This window comes from Pleurodeles waltl, chromosome 4_2 (genome assembly GCF_031143425.1).
Source record: "Pleurodeles waltl isolate 20211129_DDA chromosome 4_2, aPleWal1.hap1.20221129, whole genome shotgun sequence".
NCBI lineage: Eukaryota > Metazoa > Chordata > Amphibia > Caudata > Salamandridae > Pleurodeles > Pleurodeles waltl.
The window spans coordinates 1048630563-1048653094 of record NC_090443.1 but is presented as its reverse complement, the minus strand read 5'-3'; the positions used below and the strand labels follow the sequence as shown (position 1 = coordinate 1048653094).

Genomic DNA, 22532 nt, shown 5'->3' with positions numbered 1-22532 from the left:
TGGTAGCTGCGTGCCACAAGAGAGGTATAATGAGGATTTCAGGCGGGATCACAGTGGGCTCAACACGTCTTATTTCATTAAATGAGTGAGGATGTAACGAAGACAAACTAATTTAGACATTAATGCCAACACCTGGTAGTCTAGGTTCTCTCAGGTCAAGACTGGTGGTATTGTTTCTGAAATAAGACAGCCTGATGATCAGGTGAGCACAAAAGTAAACAGGAAGACAAAGCAATTCTCAGCTGCCAAGATTATCCTTTATTAAAAGGTTTTTATTAAATTCAAATAGCAGAAAATACATAAAATAGCACAAGAAAAATCAATGACGTGTGAAGATTGATGGGAACAAGAGGATGCGCTGGTCCCAAGCCCAGGCACCCCGGGTATGTGGCAAGAGTTCTTGGTCCATGGGACTGGAAACTTTTTCTAGCTCTGCCTTCCAATGCTTCTGGTATCTGTACCACTGTTTTACATCATAGCCCACACTCCTTACGTTCAAAGAGTCTGACATATCATGGCAGGGCAACAAGGTCAGCGGTAAGATTATAGAAGACAGGCCTGATTGCTCACGTCCATTTCTCTAGATCCTCACACCATTTGACAGGTCATCTGACAGGTCCGATGAAAGATTATTGCTAAGCAAACCCTCTAATCTATACCCTGCAGTCTGTCCAACTCTCTGCAAATGCTTAAAGTCTCCAAGGATATGCCACAGATGCCAACACACAGTGTGGCACATAAGTTTTCTGTTCCCTGGAGCGGTCCTGAGGAGTAAAGGGTGTGCAGTCAATTGTTGGCAAGAACTGAAGGGAGAACAGGCAGGAGACTGCCACACTGTCCCTTGGGCTGCTTTAGCAGGGATAGCCACTTCAATGTGATACCTCAACCTGTCCTCCCATGACTACCTATTCCTCATCAGATCCAGATGCTTCTGAGCTAGGCGGTGTGCTAAGGATCTCCTCCTCCTCTTCATCAGAGCCCTGCTGAGAGATGAAAGAAGAGCAGTTAACACAAAGCAAGAAGCTTTTTTTTTTCCATAATAAGTACTAAAACCTGGGCTCAGAATAACAAACTGCAGGGGTAAGGGTTCAAGGACAGTAGAGAGCAAGTTAATCACATTTTCTGAACTATGTCCAGATTGCTAATTTAGAAGTACCTTCAGCCACTGACCCGGAGGGTGTCACTTCTAAAGTAGTAAGGAAGCTTACAAAAGGCACTATGCAACAGAAGGAGCAGGCACCTGGACACCCTGAGAGCCTCTGCTTACCTGCGCCAGGACTTATTCCTGCTCCTTTTTCTTTCAACTCCGCTGCCGGTAACCCCTCCCCCAGATTCTTAGCCCCGCCAACCGCAGGATTTACTTAATGTAGGCCGCAGAACAACAGCATAGTGAATGCACAGCTATCGTGCCAAAGAAAAGCCCGTCCGCACCTGGACTGTGCCCAGGGCAAGGAACCCTGCTCCTCCAGGGGCCAACAGATGCTCCCCGACAAACATCTGCGACTCAACCCTGGGACGCCACCAAGACTGCTGCGGCCGCACTGCACCCCAAAACTGCTGCTTCACCTGCTGCACTGCCGCAACCTACAGACACACCCACTCATGCAGTACCTCTCCTGACGCCACCTCCCACAGCTCAAACACCTCACCAACAGTTGTTAACATGCACACACCTAAACACCCACTCGCTTAAGCACGCCACTGAGGTCTGGAACTTCATACACACCTGACAGTCTTCCTCACCGAAACCTGCCTTGGTATTATCGGGGCAGACAAAGGGCTAACGCCACAAGGCATCACACCAGGATACAAGATACTGCACCAGGACCGAACCACAAAACCAGGAGGTGGCATCGCCACCATCCACAAAGACAACATCATATCCACCAAAGACCCAGAAACTACTTTCATAAAAACACTCATTTCAAGTTCCAGACAGACAGAAAATCCACAATCATGGGGATCCTCACATACTGGCCACTGGGATCCCGGAGCAATTTCAGCAACCTCCTCATCAACTTTGTCACCCCCATCGCCATTAATACCAAAGACTTCTTACTCCTAGGCAACCAACTTCCATTTTGACGACCCGCAGACTCCAATACCACAGACCTATGACAACCTACAAAATATCACCACAACTTGTGAAGAGGCTCACGGACTCTGCAGGAAACACAGTGGGCCCTATCTTCACCAGTGACCAAACCAAGCTCAGCCACGTCTCCCAGATCACTTGGTTGGACAATGTCATCATACACTAACATCTCGACCGCATCCACTGAACCGACAGACTACGCATCCCTAGCCGCAGTTGGAAGACTGTGACCAAAGTCACTTGGCTCAACACCCTACAGCTCCAGCCACTGACATTCTCCAATGACACCAACAGTAACAGACTGTTTAAGTAAATAGATCTCCACCAGTGCCAACATCCTCACACCCCTCAAAAACACCAACCCGAAGAGGACAAACAAGCAAGGTGGTACACCAACCCACTCAAGAATCCAAGCGGTGATGTAAAGCATTAGAAAACTGAGAACCTCACATAAGCCCACCTCTAGGAATGCCTTTAAGACTTCACTCAGGAGTTACTATCCCAAACTGAAAGAGACCAAGAAGAAAGCTCTGACCCAGAGGAGTGAAGCCAGCAACAACAAATACAAAAAAACTCTTTGTTAAAGAATTCAAACATCCTGCAGCTACCTCCAAATCCATTACCCAGTCACAAGGATTCTGCAACCAACTATCAGGCTTCTTCCATGACAAGATATCTACAAGAACATCGACCCTCAACCACACAGAGTGTCCCTCTCATCTCTGACCTCCACCACTAAGGTCACCCCTCTCACAGAGGGGACTCCGCTGACAAATGACAGCAGCCATAAGATCCATCCACTCAGGGGCTTCCACGGACCCATGCCCCCCACCACTTCAGCCTAGGGAGACCCACCATAAGCATGGCACTCAAACACCTCTCACTACAGCCACCTTCGAAGACACCTGGAAACACACCACAGTCACCCCACTCCTCAAGAAACCATCCTCAGGCCCGGAAATTCTCAGCAACTACTGACCCATCTCCCTGCTCCCCTTCCCAGCAAAAGTCATAGAAAAGGCAATAAACCATCTGCTCTCTCACTACCTTACACACTACCTACTCCTGGACAACTCATAACCAGGCTCCGCAGCAACCAGAGCACCAAGACAGGCCTCAATGCACTAGCAGACATTCACACCATACTAGATCAGGACCAGACTGCTGCACTCATTCTCCTGGACCTTTCCGTTGCCTTCAACAGACTCCCACCACCCACTCAACTCCAGACTCCACAAAACCGGAACCCAAGAACAGGTTCTCAAGCTAATAGCCTCCTTCCTGACCATAAGAGCGCAACAGTTCAAGCTCCCTCCGCAGACGTGGTCCTTGGGTTCTGAGATCAATCAATCAGTAATTTGTAAAGCGCACTACTCACCCGTGACGGTCTCAAGGTGCTGAACAGAGTCCCACAAGGCTCTTCACTCAGCCCCACTCTCTTCTACGTGTACATAACTCCTCTAGCAAGCATCATTTGCACCCACAGACTCATCTTACGCCAGCAACACCAAACTCATGTTATCCCTCTTAGAAGAGGGAAACACTACCAAAAGTAAGCTCAAAATATGCATGGCCAACAAAGCCAACTGGATGAGGGAACTGCCTTAGACTCAACGCTGACAAGATGAAAGTTCTGATATTCGGCAACAAGAGCTCACCCTGGGACTCTACCTGGTGGCCCACAGAACTAGGCCTCACACCAGAAACCTAGGCATCATCTTGGGCACCAGCCTCACCATCAGATCAACACTGTCACCTCCGCCTGCTTTCACATACTTCACATGCCCAGAAAATTGATCAAATGGCTCCCTCCTGACATCAACAAGACGGTCACCCAGACAGTCATCACAAGCAGACTGGACTACGGCAATGGGCATCTGCGCACACCTGCTGTACAAACTGCCAACCATCCACAATGCCACTGCCAGACTAGTACTCAACCATCCTCGCCACACGCACATCACACCTCTTCTCCGACATCTTCAATGGCTCCCTATTCAGGAACACTACCAGTTTAAGATACTACACTTCCATTAACCAACTAGGAACCTCTGTGGCCTCACTTGCGCTCCCCCACACGCCTGGTATCCGCTGAAACAAGACAGGAGGCAGGGCGTTCTCTTACTTGGCAGCCAAATCCTGGAACGACCTCACTCAGCACAATATGACAGCCACATCTCTTATGGAGATGCACAAGAAACTGACAACCTGTCTCTTCAACTGAGCCCGCTTGCATAGCCCTGCACCTACTAAACACCTGATCACCCTTGAGGGGGTAAAACGTTTGTGCTCTACAAATCCACATCACATTACAGATGATACTTGCCTACTGATGGTGACTGATCCTGAGACTAAAGAAATGCCCAAGATGTAATATTCAAATGAGGAACCACCCGGCAAAATCTGTATTAGACAGTGGCGTGTCACTGAATTAAATCTGTGTCAAGGAATACAACAAAATGAACTCGAAGCACAGGTTGCACAAAGTGTAGGGGTTCAAGGGCAGGACTCCTGAGTCGAGAGAGGACGACACGGAGCTTCCACATGTGCAGGGGTGCATTTGTACCTTAAGAGAGGAGTACTTTCTGCTCTGAAAATACATCGCAACTGCGATCAAATGTAGGCGTGTAAAAGTGTAGACAAGGCCTCTCATGCACAGGTGCAGGAGGTAAGAAACAGTCTCCTGCACTGAAATCTTAGAGGTCTACCTGTTTATAGATGCAGTGATGCATCAATCTTTTCCACGTAGCCATGTAACGCCACTTAGCCTTTTGCACCTCCAGCAGAATAGCCGAGCATTCTTCAGGAAACTGAGGCAGCCAAACTCTTGTGAACACAGGTGTCTGCTTGCAAGGTTCAGTTGCTTGGATCTGGGAGCTTGAGCTGACCCGGATGCGGACCGAGATGGCCTGGCCTTAGAGGGAGTTTCATGTGGGGGTGACTCATCTCTAGGATCAGTGAATAACAAGGCTGTCTTGCCGGGTTGGTGCCACTAGGATGAGGGTCATGAACACCTGCCTTATCTTCTTCACCACATATGTGGAGAGCTGGAAAAGCACAGGCAAATATCCCTCACCAGTTCTTCCACAAACTGTTGCCCATGGACTGTGGGTGCACATACTTGAAGGTTAAGTGTTGGCATGAAGAAAGCTGGGCAGAGGTTTGCCCCGCATAGGAATGTGGTACATGGCTATCATGCCATCTGTCTTTATTAGTACCGTTTTCCTCCAAATAAGAGGGAGGAACGCCTTCAGGGCTAGTCTGATGGCTAATAAGCTATTGTTAGTTTATATGGTGCCCCGGTGCTGAAGGGGGCCAGATGCCTTGGACCGTAATCTCGTGGAGACGAGCTCCCCATGAGCGGGGCTCTTCACGGGCAGGTGAGCTCCTCACAAGCAGGGCTTCTCTAGTGATGGTCACCTGCAGAAAGGGCCTGCCAAGCAATGGATAGCTGCTGTTTCACAGAACCAGAGTGCTGAGCCCTGGTCATTCCTAACACTAGATCTTCCCAATGACCTTCCGTTTGTACTCATTGCTGTTAGAGACACTGGTAGTAAGTGCATGCCTATTGTGGTACTATCACTGTGCATGAAGTCATCATCCCCAACAGTTTACTCATAGTTCAGAGATAGATGGTTTGTCTGAAAGGGAGGTTGCGGCTCTTGGAACGCTATCATCCTCTGTTCGTTAGAGTATTATTTGCCTGTTACCGCATTCACAAAAGTGCAGAGGATTGACAAACTGTTGCACCTGAAGGTGTGGCTTGTACGTGTTGATTGTGAGACTAGGCTATGAAGTAGGCACTTTGCTTCCTAAGTGTGTGCTTGGTAGTGCCATTTGCTGTGCCTCTTGATGAGCCAATCATCTAAGGTTGGAACAGCGTGTGCGTTTCTGTGGGGGTGTGCTGCTACTCCTGCGAGGCACTCGTAAACCCCCTTGGAGCTCTAGTGACTCCAGAGGGTACTACCGTGAACTGTCAGTGTCATCCACTTCAATCATCAACCAAAGGTATTGGTGCAGCGCTGGGTGGACTGGATATGAAAGCATGCTTCTTTCAGATCCAGCCCTGGAATGAAGTCTCCTTGGCATAGCAGCGGGATGACGTCCTGTAAAGTGATCCTTTGGAAGTATTCAGATAGGATGAAGCTATTTATTGATCAGAGGCAGAGGACTGGTTGGAGCAGGCCATCATCTTTCAGGATCAAACAGTACAGAGAGGACATCCTTATAACACATTAGTCTATGAGTACTGGTTCTACTCTGTCTTTGCAACTCTGAGGTTAGGGTAGTCTGAAATCAGTACCTGGAGAGTGGGTTGTTGGGAGGGGTGAGAGGCAGTACCCTTCCCGCTCAATGGAGAGAACCCATTGGCTTTTCCTCCTGAGAGAGGAAATACCTCAGCGTTACCCCAAACTGTGTGATGAGTCAAAGGGAAGGGACGAAGAGCCAGTGTCCTGCAAAAGTGGCACACTTTGCAAAGCACCTCTGCTCATCCCAAGCCCATTTCCCCTCTTGCAAACGTTGTAGGTTGCTAAGGATCATGAATAGACTGTTGGTACGGGGGTCTGACCTGAGCCAGCAAAGTTTTCCACTTCCCTTACTTTGCTGCCTGTGGAAGGTAGATTTGGGACTGGGTGAACTGTAGGGCGGCTCATGGATTTGACTAGGTCAATGTCCTTTTTTATTTTTTAGATCTGGCTTTCCTGGAGGCCGAACAAATGCTTTCCAAAAAAGATGTTTAGGAGATGCTGTTGAGTGTGTCAAGCCCAAACCCAGATACCCAAAGCCAGGCATGACTGTGGAGGAGGATCCTGGCAGTAACACCTCTTGCGTCCACATCCGCTGAGTTGAGAACAAATATAATTTTGGCACTGAGGATGATTTTTCCCCTCAGCAACCAACTCCCTGGTGCCTGAGAGATGTTTTGCCAGCAACTCCATTTCCTCCCATTAGCAACAGTGGTACCTGGAGAGGCGACCCACAGAGTTTGCAATACGCCTATGAGTGGCTATCGCAAGCACTTCCTGCTTCCTAGCGATGTCTATATACTTGGACTCCTTATCAGGTAGACAAACCTCACACCTGTAGCCTGGGCCGACACCCTTATAGGGGCCATATGAACAACTAGGAAGTTGTGGTAATCGGTCCACAAATGTGAGACGGATAGTCAGGAGCAGGCCTGTATTTGTTCTCAATCTGAAGAGTGACCACCTCGGCCTTTACCAGCTCCTTAATGCTGTAGCCGACTTAGATATTCCCTTCAACATGCTAATGTAATGCACTGCACGCTCAGTCTTGGACAGGGTCTCAACCAAGAAGTCAACCTGAACTGTATGCATGTCAACCTGTTGGTGCAGTGCGGCTCGCTGAAGTAAAGCGCAGAGATGTGAAAGAGGGGTGGGGGTGTGGGGCGGCGGGGCAGTAATGGTGAAGAAGGTGGCATGGGTGGCAATGGAAGGGGCGGTGTAGTATTGGCCACTGAATCTGATCCTTTTGGCACTTGGTGGTCTGGAATGGTGGAGTCATCACTCTGCACTTGGACACGGGGCGGAAGGCTGGGCTGAACCACACGTCCCAGCAGAACCCGAGGGAGGAGGCCGCCGCCCACAACGCCCGACACGCCAAAGTCACCTTAATTGGGACTTGCGCTTCCACTGCACGCATCACTCTGCACTTGGACATGGGGGCAGAAGGCTGGGCTGAACCACACCTCCCAGCAGAACCTGAGGGAGGAGGCCGCCCACAACGCTTGGACCGTCAGCGGCTGGGCCCACCCTCTTGGTTTTTAACTTTTTTTCCCTCTTATGTTTTATAATTATACATACTTATGGACCTTTTAAACTTCCCTGTTATGTAGCATGTAGTGTGAGAAGAATAGACCTGCAACCAGGACAGATTCAATACCACAAACGTAGGTTTTTGGGTAACAAAGCCATAGAGAGAACACAACTACCTAAGGAGGCGGGAAATCTAACTTAATTATGGGCAAGAGGAAGGTGGGGGGGAGGGGGTCAGAAGGTAGATACGGAACCCGGCCACACAACGATTGACTCCTTCCTAGTTAGAGCGCTAGGGGTCATCTCAAAGGAAATTGACCTCGCGGAAAGAGGTTTATCCATGGGGACAGCTGGATTGGGAGATGGGATAGGGGAACTTTAGCACCACATGAATATATACCAGTTACTCACCCCTCAGCTGACACAGTGGCTCTGATAAATGGAGATTCCCAAATAGAGCCAATGACCCCCACAAGTAAAAACCCCACACCTCAAAGTCAGTCACCCATCATAATAAGAAATAAACGATGCAGAAGGGGGCCCGAAAGCATATTTTCACCCATGGTAGGGCCCAGGTTACTATCTACTGACCAGAAAGATCTCACATCCCTCCTTGATAACCTGCTTAAGCCTATCTATACTAAACTGGATGAATTGGAAGAGGAGGTGGGGAAAATTCTGGAAATCTACCATAAAACTCCCCTTGCCAACGTTGTCCCTTAACCCTAAGAACCGAACAGTACGGAATGCTACTCCGATTGTGACAGGCCATTCACATGTGCCACAGGGCACAGATACCTTAGATCTGCAAGGAACTGTATTGAGCACTAATCCTGGGGCCCCTACACAAGGGCAAGTAAGGAAGTCCCTAAATAGACTCCATCCTAGTCAACCAAGGGCGGCTCAAAATATTGATCATCCTAGTGGGTGGCACATAGCCTATAAGAGCAGAACACAGGGCTCCGGCTTCAGATGACCCATACCCGATACCAAACCTTGCAGCGCTAGGACACTTTTCCTCGAACCCCCTGAAAAATGGCTCCGCCCGCCAACACTTCAGAGAAGAACTGCCTATTGTTAATTTACGCCACAAGTCTTGCCCCTATGTTATCATGACCAAAGCCCCCCCCCCCCACCCACCCACGGTCTGATCAAAGTCAGCAACAGGGTGACCTACCTGAAAAACACGGTTATGCACTGGTTAGCGCAGAACAATCTTTTCTCAATGAATGATTTCCCACCAGATCATACTAACCCGGAACGTAGGGTGGGTGGGGCCTTAGGGAAAGATCATTTTGGGGGGGAGGGAGGACAGGTGGGGGGGGTTGTGTAATTATTAATTTCAGAAGCTCCTGGATGGTGAGGGATATCCTGTGCAGGGCCTCTTATCACCCCCAAGATAGAAGCTCCCCGGAATTGTTACCACTAGGTGTATTTTATAGACATTTGCAACTGGGCCAGTCAGGACGTAGATTCGTGCCCTGTATGCCGCCATGGTCTACATTGGCATACCCAGGCCCCGATCCTATCAATAATGCACACCCTACTACCCTGCTACTACTAAGCAATAAATATCAGACATTAGGTACTTTGTCAGATAATGACTGACTGTTAGGCAAGGGGTCTGTAGCCTGCGAGAGGACGAGGTTAAGGGCAGAGGAAATAACCATACATAAGATGGATACGAGCCCTAACAGGCTATTATTAGTCCAGCAGGACAAGGATGACATGGGCATTGGGGATACAACACATAATGGGGATAGGGAACCAATTGAAGTAACTCCAAATGCAGTAAGCTATGGTAGGGAAGAATCATGCAACCAGGAGCCTGCCGATAGCACCTTTGGGTGCCACTATTTTGCTACATGGAATGTACAGGGCCTACGTGGCACAACCGAGGCTGAAGAGTGGGGTTCATTAATCACTAAGCTAGATGTGGTTTGCATCCAAGAATTCTGGTGTGCCTCACCTGCCTATGTGCATGGATTTACCTCACACTCACTGCTAGCTACACCATCACCACCTGGGAGGGCCAAGGAGGGGGAGGGGCTCCTGGTGCTTATTTCTAATAAACTCCCTATAGTGGTTAAAAAGACCTTTATGGAGACCACACATTTCCAATTGCTGTGGCTCAAGTACAAGAATAAGGTAGATATGGTCATAATTAACTACTACAATAACATTGTTGACGCCACCAGCTGTAGGATTGCCTATTCCTTGAACCAAAGCCTAAGTAAGTTTCTATACCCACATTAGCTCCAATCCCACTATTATTTGGGCCGGGGATTTCAATATCCAGCCTTGCACCCGCACTGCCCCTCAGTCCTGAGGACTTACCACCCCAGATGGGACAGGATTTTACCATTTTTGCCACAACAAGTATGGAGAGGCCCATAATTTGATGCCGTCCACTTTTGACTTAACGCTTATGGAACGTAAGTGCAGAGCTTCCGACATAATTCCAACTCATAGGGGTCCCAACTCAACTTCCGTTGTAGACCACATTATTTTGTCAGCTAAATGGTTGCAACACCCTATACTGAGCTGACCCTTCTTAGTGATCATGATCCGATTATCCACCCTACGTTCTTCTGGGGGCAAAGGGATGTGTTTTATACTACCCCGAATCAGATCGAAGTACATAGAACCATGAGGGTGAGACAGAAATGGGAGGATATTGAGCCTGCTGATATTCCGGGATGTTATATGTGGCTGCCCGCATGAAATTGGCTACTGCCTACAGGAGGGTATTGAGGTTCCTATGTTATTAAGATGTTTTAGCACAATCACCGCTTATATCCAGGGGCTCCTGACCTACAGCCCACAACACAGACGACCTTTACATAAAAAGGGGTGGTTCGACCAGGCCTGCACGAAAGCTAGGAGGAATCTTAAACTAGCCCTGCAGACATCCCCTACAGACCCGATAGTAATTAAGTGGCCCACTACTCAGAGGTTTTCAAGGAAGGAACTGGGTCGGTAGATATAACCGGGCAGATCGAGCTGGGTCAACCTAACTTCTTAGAGATCACTACAGATGAGGTCCACTCTGCTATCTTGCTGGTGCTGAAGGTAAGGCCCCAGGACTGGATGGTGTTCCAGTGGATGTTTTTAAACATAACATCTTTTTTGGGGTACTAATTTTGACTAGAATATTCAATTTGGTCATTCTGGTGACACCCTGTTGACATGGTACACATCTACCAATATAGAAGAAGGGAGATAAGGCCGACCCTAAAAACTATCGAATAATTTCTCTGCTGGACTCCTCTTTCAAAACATTTAGTAGAATTATATTGGAAAGATTAAGCGACTGGGTCGTAGAAAATAACATCTCATCACTGGTACAGTTTGGTTTTAGGAAAGGTCTAGGAACCATAGACTAATGTGTTAACCTAGACCTAATTATAGGAAAGTATACCAAGGCTAAAAAAGGTGTCCTATATCTATGCTTTGCAGACCTCAGTAGTGCTTTTGACCTACTAGAACATGCTCTCTTATGGCCAACTCTGATTGAGTTAGGCGCCCCCAGGTATATCATCAATTTCTTGGCTCTCCTGTATAGAGACCTGACATCTAAAGTCCATTTCGGCCAACTCTGAGAATGCACCACCTCTTTCAAGCTAGGAAGAGGTATCCGACAAGGTTGCGTCCTTGCCCCATTATTGTTCTCTTTATACATTAATGGGATAGATAAACATTTCCAGCGTTTAAAGGCCGATCTCCGTACGTGGCCGGACGTCTGGTGCCTGCACTACTTTATGCAGACAATGTTGTCCTGATCTCCCAATCACCCATGGGGATCCAGAAGTTAATGTGTGGATTTGATCAGTTTGTCATCCAAGGTTATGATAATCAATAAATCCAAAACATTTGCTATGGCCTGTGGAAAGAAGGTAAGGAAATGCAGAAGTTTTTATATTCACATTATGGAGATTAGTACTGTCAATTGCTTTAATTATTTTGGGTGGTTTATTTTCTAGCAATGGAAAGTGGGACCAGCTGCTTTGTTCGGGTAGGAACAAACTTTGAAGAAATTCAGGTGGTATATTCAGATTTGCTAGTAAACTAGGGAGTCGCTCCATAGCCACCATGTTGGACATTTACAGAGCTAGAGTTGTTTCCACGGTTACGTAGGGTGCCGGGTTATGCCAAAAGCGCTCACCTACAACTAGAGAATTGTTTCCTAACACACGTTATGTCTACCAACATCAGCCTCTAACTGGATCACGCATCAAGAAATGGACTTACAATATCTGGAAGATGTGCTACAGGCGAGACCCCTGCTTTTAAGGCATAGTATATGGTCTGAGGAAGCCACTGGTTTTACTAAAGATCTTATACTAGACTGTGAAACTGGACTATGCCATGTGTATACCCTGGATAGCTTTTATTGAATAGTCCTTTAAATCTGTTTTTAACAGATCTAAAAAACAATCCAGAGGACGTGCGGTCATTATCAAAAAAATGTATCAGGGATACTTATATGATATTTAAGGCAGATGCAAGGAAGCTTACTGAATCTACTAAAACCACTGTTGGTCTTTACTTGTCTTCTCATTAGATGCAAGTACGTTTGGTTACCTTTCCATAGTCACCAACAGGAAGCACAGGTTTGTGTTAATTAGTCTAAGACTAGGTATTGCGCATCACATAGAAGCCCTCTAGAGTCAGATAGATGCCCTTGTAAAGCAGTTAGCAAACAAAGCACTTTGCATTTTGTCCTACTCTGTAAATTCTATGAACATCTTAGAATCACCTAGCTTAAACCACTTTTTAATATATTTAATATAAGAACCTATCAGGAAGCACTTGAACTCCTTTTAGCCTTAGATTCCCCGAATGTATGCTACAAGGTGGCAAACTATATCCTAAAAGCAATTCGCGTAACGAAAAGTCTTACTGCACTCTAAAAATTTGTTTTAAACACCAACTGTATTTTATCTATTTTAAATTTCATTTCCCAGCCTTTTTTATGAGTTTGTTTCATATATTACTGTTCTATTGTATTTTATGCACTTTTACGGCTTACCCTTGGTATAGCTGAATAAAGATTACAAACTGGTGGAGTCAAGGTTCTTTCTCAAAGGACAGCTGGTGTTTTTTCAGTGATCTGATGATCTGGGGAAAGAGACTTTTCCCCATATCTGGGTGAATGAAGAGCTTAAAGGAGTGCCTTGATGCTGGCTTTGAAGCCATTGCAGCAGATTTGGCCATCTTTTTTGCTCAGTGTGACTTTTCGGAGCTTCGGGCAGATGCGGATGTTGAAGCCTGATGCAGTCTGATTTCCGATCAACCCACCCCTCCAAATTACAGGAGGTGGGAGATCAAAACCCAAATGTCTGCAGTTTCTGGATCAACGCTCAACTCCCTCAGTTGATGGGCATGTCGGAGATTGAGACTGATCTTGCAGCTGTGAGCAGGCAAGTGGAGTTGACCTGTTCCTTAGCCCCAAAGCTGGTGTGTGTTGTGCACCAACTTGAGGAACTCTACCTCCACTTCAACGTAAAAGCTGGTTTAATTTCTGCCACATTTTTTTTTTTTTTTTAATTACCCCAAAATTTTGCCATACCCTTTGCAGTTATCTGTGTTAACTTGTTTATTTTATTTTTCTTATTGAATTTGTATTTTGTGTTTTAACAAGGTACCACCATTGCAAAGTCTTGATAGTATTTCATTTCTATTCTGCCTACTGGTTTACATAATCTTTCCAGCTAAATTATCAAATGTGGAGTAAGGTGAGAAACATGTTACTGAAACCTGCTTAGCTCTGGGGATCATTATACAATAAGCAAGTATCACACACAACAGAAGTCACTGTGAGAGCTGGGGAGCAGTGCGGGAATCCACGGTTACTTCAATAGAGAGCAAGCTGTGGAACGATGCTTTGCCTCAAAGGTTGTCTCTATACAGGTTTTACTTCAGAGTACTGCAAAACAGTCAAAGTTTGGGACACTTGGGCAGTAAGCACAGACTTTACCCCGCACTGAGCTTTTCTATATAAATGGGAGGGGTTACAAGCTGTACACCACAGCCTAGTGCGAACAGCTTCCTAGAAAGACATTTTTGACCTCTCAGACTTAGGGGATTAACTGGTAAAGCACATTTCAATACACAAGAAGCCAGGGAAAAATCTGCTTGCTTTACCTCACTCTTCTTCTTGCTCCCACTCTCACCCGAGGAGCTCTCGTCACTGGATACAAACTCTTTGCTCTTGAAGCTCTCGTTCACGGACTTGTTTGCGTTCTTGGATGGAGTAGACTTCTCAGATTTTTTGTCCGCTTTCTTGTCCGGCTTCTTGTCAGATTTCTTGTCTGACTTTGCTTTTGATTTCTTCTCCTTTTTATCCCTGGAAGAGAATTTCTAATGAGTGGAACGCATGCAGCTGGTCTAAGGACAACAAGAGACTGACCGGATCATGTCCAGCTAGGAGTTGTTGATCCACTACAAACAGCGCGACACAATAGACAACTGATAGTTATTAACACAAACACAGCTGACGAGAGGACTAAACGGCATATCATTCACATCTCACCAAGAGAAACTTTTCTGGCAAATGATCTGGGTGCAGACAAAATCTCCTTGGTCAACAGTTACTTACTAAGGATAAATAGTTACAAGATACACAACTACAATTACGGGGACAGAGAAAAGTATGCGTAGATAAGATAAAAACTCCAATAGTTACCAATATGTCTTACATGTAATAAGTTACTAACAATTTACATACTGCCAACTGAGTAACATACCATGAAGACACAAACTAGAATCACCAATATCCGCACATCCCAAAAGGGCTACTGGCTATAAATACATTCTAGCACGCAGTACATCAAACAGCTATTGGTACAGGATAGACGCAAACAAACCACAGCCAAACTAGTATATTTATCAACAAAAATCACCAACATGATTCACTCCAGCACGAGTTCAAAAAATGTAACCCAGCAGCTTGCTAAGAACTGCTGATGTGTTTGAAAGTCTTAATAGGATACGAGATTCAAAGAAAGGTTAGCAGCCACATAAAAACTTAGTTTTCATAAATGACAATTTATTAACGCAGTGAACTTTTATGCAAGTGATACCAAAAAATGCATTAATTACAGATGCAGGCCATTTTCAGAGCTCAATGTTTGTATTTGAAGAAATATCTTTACACAAATTATTAGTTTAGCATTTTGGGAGTAAGTGTTTTAGCTAATTTATAAGAGCACAGCAAACAGCGTGTCTCTCATTACTAATAAGTCCATATTTAGGTCTGTTGAGTTTAGAGACCCCCCCACCCCCTTGTCCGTACCTCTGAATCTAGGCTCCAAGTATGCTTTTAAATCTATGCCTACTTGTGGATTCTACACTGTAAAAACACGTCCGGTAACCAAAACTGCTGAATTATCATAAATCCACAAACAGTAATGGGTAATGTGCTGTTAGTTGATGCAACCCAAAAGAGGGTCTCCTTCACCCTACGCAGAAGTGAAATATAACCGTCTAACTAGTAATGACTGGGGGCGTTAGCTGAGTAGCTGCGAGTACTAGCAGAAGGGGAACTGTGTTCTGGCGTGCTGGGAATACATCACAACAAAAAATCATCACTGCAGCCCTGCTCAAAACGCAATGCAGCAAAGATGAACTGCATCAAGAACATTTTTAAGTGTTGATGAGGATGCCACATTCAAAGGACAGCTGTATGCATCCCAAAGTCGTGTCCAATCTGATCACAGTGACATCACCATGTGGCAGCTCTGGCATGGTCTCTTGTGAGCTGGAGGGTTAATCCTGCAGAAATCTGGGATTTTAGTCCAAAAAAAGAAAAAAAGACCACAAAAAAGCACACAAACAAGCGTGCATGGAGGGCCATCAGTCGACTGGATCTTGGAATGGGTAAGTACGTGAAGTACAATCAACAAACAAATGGTTAAACCAAACAAAAAATCTACCAAGCAAACCTGTCACTGCTCGAGATGCTGGTAACAACGGAAGAAAGGAGAAAGCAGATGTTAAGAAAAATAAAAAAACAAAAAAAACAACAACAAAAAAAAAAAAAGGACAGCACAAAATATTCTACTATTTGTTCAGTGGTTTTCAATTTACTGAGGAGACTTCAAGCCTTTTCTATTAAGGACTTCTAAGACCATCTAATTTGCATAGTCCGAAGAACCACACAAGAAACATTCACACTTCACAACGCTTCATCCTTCCTCAAAGATCATATTTTCCCAGTGACTTACAAGCAGTGAACATCCACCCAAAAAATATTGAAATTAAGGGCTTGAAATGCCGTGCAGTGATCAAATCTACCGCTCCTCTTAGATTACATGTACGCGAGAGCACCAATACAACCACTGTGACCAACCGCTTAAGGTAAGCTTTAGGTTACCAAGTGTGATGGAGAACAAAATTAGATCAATAAAGAAAGTCGCTAATAAGACATTATTACTCCTGTGCTGTGGTAGAGTTCAGAGGAAAGAAGACTTTGTGAAGCAACATAACTAAATACCTTCTCTCCAATCATATTTTACCACTCTTTGTTGTCACATACGATTCTGAACAGTCACGGTGCATATGAACAAAAATTGGGTTCCCATGCACTTTTTAAAATAATCATAAGAACCTTTACTTTTTATTTTTTTTAAAGAACAAAGGAAGTTAAAAATAATAAAAATAGGAGATCAACTGGCCAAAAGTCCAACATAGTAAATGTATATGTATGTACATTCATTACAAAATATAGGTTTATGTAGTCCATGCCATTTGGCTGATGGCACAAGTCTTCCTCTGACACACTGCACTGAACGTTCACCTTAGTTTAACTAAGAAGAAGTGAATTTTCCAAAAGTGATAGACAACAGTGCTGACGTGTTAATGCAGCTACAGGGAAAGGTGCTTGAAAGGTTTTCTACCTGCTGTCTGGTTTTCTTTGCCACACAAAATGGTGCTGTGATTGTGTCTGACTTCCAGTACAGGGGTGTTAGTAGGCTGTGCTTGGGAAAGATTAGTGGGGACTTTTTCTGGCTTTCTTACATTGGGGAGATGTTTTCATTTCACTGCATTCATGTGAACGTAAATATATATTTTATTCTTAAGACTGCCAAAAAAGCAAATGCTGAAATGTTACAATTACTCAACATAGGTAAATAAGGAGTGCACATTCCACGAGTGACTCGGATTACTGGTAACTAAACTCTGAAGTGTACAAATGGTTATCGTTATCAGGAAGTTATAACCATTCAGACAAAAATAAAAAAATAAAAGAAACAGCAGGGTAAAGGCCTCTGCTTCCGCTGTCTGCTGTTTGTTCCTAGATTGAACAAGGTTCGCCTGGAGGAGGCAGAGACTACTTTGGCAGCTATGCTTTGGAATTCTTTCCTTTCAAGCTCTGCTTTATTTCCTCCATGAGAGCTTTTAGGAAGGCTTTCAAGACGTGGCTTTTTTTTGGTTGCTCTTAAGGAGGGAAGAGTCAGTCACCTCACCTTGGGATATGAAACCTGTTTGACAGTGCAGTTCAACAATACATACACAACCTTAAGAGTTTTGGAATATTCAGGTAGGATATTTTGTTTGACTGAATAATAAAACATGTTTATGCATCTATACGCCGACAACATAAGTCTACTCATGTGCCTCTAACCCACCCAGCATAATCTGGAGATCATCCTTGAAAAACGAAGCAACTGGATGTGCACTCTCTGAAATGGACTCCAACTAAAACTGGATTTGTTCCCTGCTCCGACGACTCTCTACCCACATTACATAGTGCATTTTCTCCCTTCTGGTGCCTCACAGAAAATCTGATGTCTTTCTCACAGACGGACATCTCAACCTAACAAACCACATTGCCAATTTGAGAAAATCCTCCTCCTTTCAACTACATTTGCTAAGAAAAGCCACCGACTTCAGATCAACTGGTCAACGATGGTACTAAGCCATTTGGATCGAGGAAACGCAGTCTTGGCACACATTCCTACCTCTGCTGTGGAGCATCTAAAATCTCTTACCTGCAGCTAGTTGCCAATCATGGCAGCTGTAAAATTACATCACACCACACAAATTCTAAGACACCTCCATTGGATCCCTTTGGAATCAAGAATTGATTTCTTGCTTGCTTGACACATACGGCATCCTACCTGGATGACAAACTTCAGCTCACCTAAGCCCTCAGTCCAGGAATAGTGGAGAGATGCACATTGTGAAAGATGGTAGTGTCTTGGAGCAAATAGTTCAATGAATGGGGTAGGTGTAGGAAACTGCATGGTATACCTTTTTTTGGTATACTAAATAAAGAGCCAAAAAGTCCAGGTATCCCTTATAAGTGGACCAGGCTTGCTCTGGCAATCCCAAGGTGCTCTTAGGGAGTAGTGTGGTCGAGCAGCCTTAGGCTTATCAGAGGAGTATGAAACATCTGCTGCATGCACACAGTCAATAAATGACACCTCAATAAGGAGATCCACACCAATTTATAAAAATAACTTATCTTTATATATTTTAGGCACCAAACTCATCACAATCTGGTAAGTACGTTTTAAGTTAGTGTAGGAAGTTGGCTCTGTATGTACTATTTCAAAGTAAGGAATAGTATGCACAAAGTCCAAGGGTTCCCCTTAGAGGTAAGATAGTGGCAAAAAGAGATAATACTAATGCTCTATTTTGTGGTAGTGTGGTCGAGCAGTAGGCTTATCAAAGGAGTAGTGTTAAGCATTTGTTGTACATACACACAGGCAATAAATGAGAAACACACACTCAGAGACAAATCCAGCCAATAGGTTTTTGTAAAGAAAAATATATTTTCTTAGTTTATTTTAAGAACCACAGGTTCAAAATCTACATGTAATACTTTGCATGAAAGGTATTGCAGGTAAGTACTTTAGGAACTTTGAATAATCACAATAGCAAATATACTTTTTAAATAAAACACATATAGCTATTTTAAAACTAGACGGTGCAATTTTCAACAGTTCCTGGGGGAGGTAAGTATTTGTTAGTTTTTGTAGGTAAGTAAACCACCTACGGGGTTCAAGTTTGGGTCCAAGGTAGCCCACCGTTGGGGGTTCAGAGCAACCCCCAAAGTTACCACACCTGCAGCTCAGGGACAGTCAGGTGCAGAGTTCAAAGTGGTGCCCAAAACGCATAGGCTTCAATGGAGAAGGGGGTGCCCCGGTTCCAGTCTGCCAGCAGGTAAGTACCCGCGTCTTCGGAGGGCAGACCAGGGGGGTTTTGTAGGGCACCGGGGGGGACACAAGTTAGCACAGGAAGTACACCCTCAGCAGCACGGGGGCGGCCGGGTGCAGTGTGCAAACACACGTCGGGTTTGTAATAGGAATCAATGGGAGACCAAGGGGTCTCTTCAGCGATGCAGGAAGGCAAGGGGGGGCTCCTCGGGGTAGCCACCACCTGGGCAAGGGAGAGGGCCTCCTGGGGGTCACTCCTGCACTGGAGTTCCGATCCTTCAGGTCCTGGGGGCTGCAGGGTCTTTTCCAGGCATCGGGATCTTAGAGTCAGGCAGTCGCGGTCAGGGGGAGCCTCAGGATTCCCTCTGCAGGCGTCGCTGTGGGGGCTCAGGGGGGACAACTTTGGTTACTCACAGTCTCTGAGTCGCCGGAGGGTCCTCCCTGAAGTGTTTCTCCACCAGTCGAGTCGGGGTCGCCGGGTGCAGTGTTGCAAGTCTCACGCTTCTGGCGGGAAACGCTGTTGCCTTTAAGTTGCTCCTTTGGAAACAAAGTTGCAGTCTTGGGTGAACAGGGCCGCTGTTCTCGGGAGTTTCTTGGTCCTTTTAGAGCAGGGCAGTCCTCTGAGGATTCAGAGGTCGCTGGTCCTGGGGAAAGCGTCGCTGGAGCAGTTTTCTTCAGAAGGGGAGAGACAGGCCGGTAGAGCTGGGGCCAAGGCAGATGGTGTCTCCGTCTCCTCTGCAGGGTTTGTCAGCTCAGCAGTCCTCTTTTTCTTAGGTTGCAGGAATCTGAGTTCCTAGGTTCTGAGGAGCCCTTAAATACTAAATTTAAGGGCGTGTTTAGGTCTGGGGGGTTAGTAGCCAATGGCTACTAGCCCTGAGGGTGGGTACACCCTCTTTGTGCCTCCTCCCAAGGGGAGGGGGTCACATTCCTAACCCTATTGGGGGAATCCTCCATCTGCAAGATGGAGGATTTCTAAAAGTTAGAGTCACCTCAGCTCAGGACACCTTAGGGGCGGTCTTGACTGGCCAGTGACTCCTCCTTGTTATTCTCATTATTTCCTCCGGCCTTGCCGCCAAAAGTGGGGCCGTGGCCGGTTGGGGCGGGCAACTCCACTAGCTGGAATGCCCTGTGGTGCTGGAACTAAGGGGGTGAGCCTTTGAGGCTCACCACCAGGTGTTACAGCTCCTGCCTGGGGGAGGTGATAGCATCTCCACCCAGTGCAGGCTTTGTTACTGGCCACAGAGTGACAAAGGCACTCTCCCCATGTGGCCAGCAACATGTCTCGAGTGTGGCAGGCTGCTAAAACCAGTCAGCCTACACGGGTAGTTGATTAAGGTTTCAGGGGGCACCTCTAAGGTGCCTCTGGGTGCATGTATTAAGAAATCCATCACTGGAATAAGTGTGGGTTTATTAACACGAGATGTCTGATACTAAACATCCCTCGTTTCAGTGAAGCCCCATCTTGTAGCTGGTGAACTCACTTTGAGTCTCCAGCACATGTATTTGGAATGGCTTCCCGGGTCACTCACTATGTCCAAGAATCGAAAGACACAGAAAGGGAGTAGCTGCTCTTGCTGTTATGTCCTCGCATCCAATTTAATGCACCCTGCCCTAAGGCTGTAAGGCCTGCTGTAGGGGTGACTTACGTATTATTGCATGCTGTGTTACGGGACATGGCACACAGGCTGTTGTGTTTTCACTTTTAGTTGCACCAAGAGACAGCCTGCAATGTTTTTGGTGAGGGGTCCCCGAGGGTGACACAATACATGCTGCAGCGCTTGGGGACCGTCTTTGGCACCCATGCCCTAGGTACCTGGGGTACCATTCACTAGGGACTTAGTGGTGCCAAGAGGTATTGCCAATAGGGGGAACAATTGTACAGTTTAGGGAAATATCTGGCTCTGGGGACCTGGGCAGCAGGAACTCAGTGCACTTTGTCAAAATTGCATCAATTACAGGGCAAAAAGTAGGAGTGACTATTTAATAAGGGCCACTTTCCTACAGTAAGCTAAGAATCTGTTCGAGCAAGAGGAGTGGATTTACGTGAGAACAAAAATAAAGTGGCAATATTGCCTCCGGAGAGGAGTATTGACGGGGGAGTATAACACTCGCGGTAAATTGGGTGGGCACTGGATAAAACTTTAAGATGTGGCTCTGCCTTAGTTTGGGGAGTTCCACAGCTTAAAGAACTGAAGATGGCAGTAACGTTGAGTCTGAAATAGGATTGTTATACTACAAAGGAGGTCTTTGAAAACCTTTTGCTGTTGTCATAAGTTTACGAAGAGAATACTTACTTGTTTGTAGGTTGATCCGATAAAGAACAGAATTAGTTATTCTGCTGAAGGGAATAGTTATTTAGTGGACTGGCGCGACTTGTCCACCGGGGGGCAGAAGCCTCCTGCAGATTCATTTCTGATGCGATTCGTGACCACAGAGCCATATACTTCATTCCTGTATAGATCGCCACAGATGAGGGGAAGCATTTATTCGTAATGTACGTGAGGCTTTGGTTGTTTTAATGCATCAAAAGCAACCAGGAGGTTTCGCGGACAACCAAAGTGCTTCAGAAGACGGCAGGGTCTGTCGGGGACTCTTGTAATGTTACTCCCGGGTTACTCCGCAGTTTGGGACGAGTGTGTTGAACGGATCTTTAGCGCACGGTTCCGCCTCTCAACCCCACGCTCCGAGGGCTTGCAAGACAGGGGGGGCTCGCTCTGCTCTGGGGGCTTCTGCTCTTTATGCCTCCCCCTCTCCAACCCCCCCCCCCCCAAAAAAAACCTCCTCTCGTGGAAAGTGCTTGTACGCAGGGAGATTTTAAGGATTTGGGGTGGGGGCCCTGGCCAAGCGTATTTTGGGGGCTCCTGTTCGGAACAGCTTTGCATTTATGACCCAGTTTCTCCTCTCGTGCCCTCTTTGCCCAGGTCACTGACAGTGACACACACTGGTTGGAATTCTAAATGTGTTTATATCTAATATTCAGAAATAGTGACGTGTGTTTTCAATATTGTAACAGCAGCTGCTCACTAATGTTACTGCAAATAATCTGACAGGCTCACACTTCTTATATGTGGTGACCTGCATTGAACTTTAAGAAAACGAAAAAAAAAAACGTCGCCTCTGTATTCCGTGCTCGCACATTTAATTGCAGAAGCCGCGAATTTCAGAGGAGAGCTTTGGGCACCGGCACCTTTTTATTTACAAATTAAGCCCTGCCTTATAGCAGACACTTCCGGTCCCGCCCACTGCTCCCTGTGCAATCACCTCTTCACTGCTCATGTACCTCGCCTCCTCCGGACTGAAGGGCGCCAATGTGTTCGTGCTCCGCACAGCGACTGAGTTCCCGCAAGGGCTGGATGAGCGCCAGAGTATGGCGGCCGCAGTCATGTCACCCGTGCACAGCACTGCAAGAGGCAGGTCTCCGCTTCGGACTGATGTATGCAACCTGTGATCGCAGGTGCATCTCCAACTGGGCTGCCTGACGTCACGCCGAGGAGT

At 46.2% G+C, this 22532-nt stretch overlaps 1 protein-coding gene across 3 annotated transcripts in view; it reads right to left on the bottom strand.

Moving 5' to 3' along the window:
• Nucleotides 1-235: 235 nt before the first annotated feature.
• SSRP1 (structure specific recognition protein 1) overlaps nucleotides 236-22532 on the bottom strand; it is a 114938-nt gene continuing 92641 nt past the window's right edge. For 2 of the 3 annotated variants that reach the window (XM_069233038.1, XM_069233039.1), the window contains 2 exons: nucleotides 14020-14221; nucleotides 236-983 (listed from right to left, as the gene is read on the bottom strand). In XM_069233038.1, coding sequence (XP_069089139.1) covers nucleotides 906-983; nucleotides 14020-14221 — 280 coding nt within the window. In that variant the 3' untranslated portion in view covers nucleotides 236-905. The remainder of the gene's footprint in view (nucleotides 984-14019; nucleotides 14222-22532) is intronic. The other variant, XM_069233040.1, reaches the window with a different exon arrangement.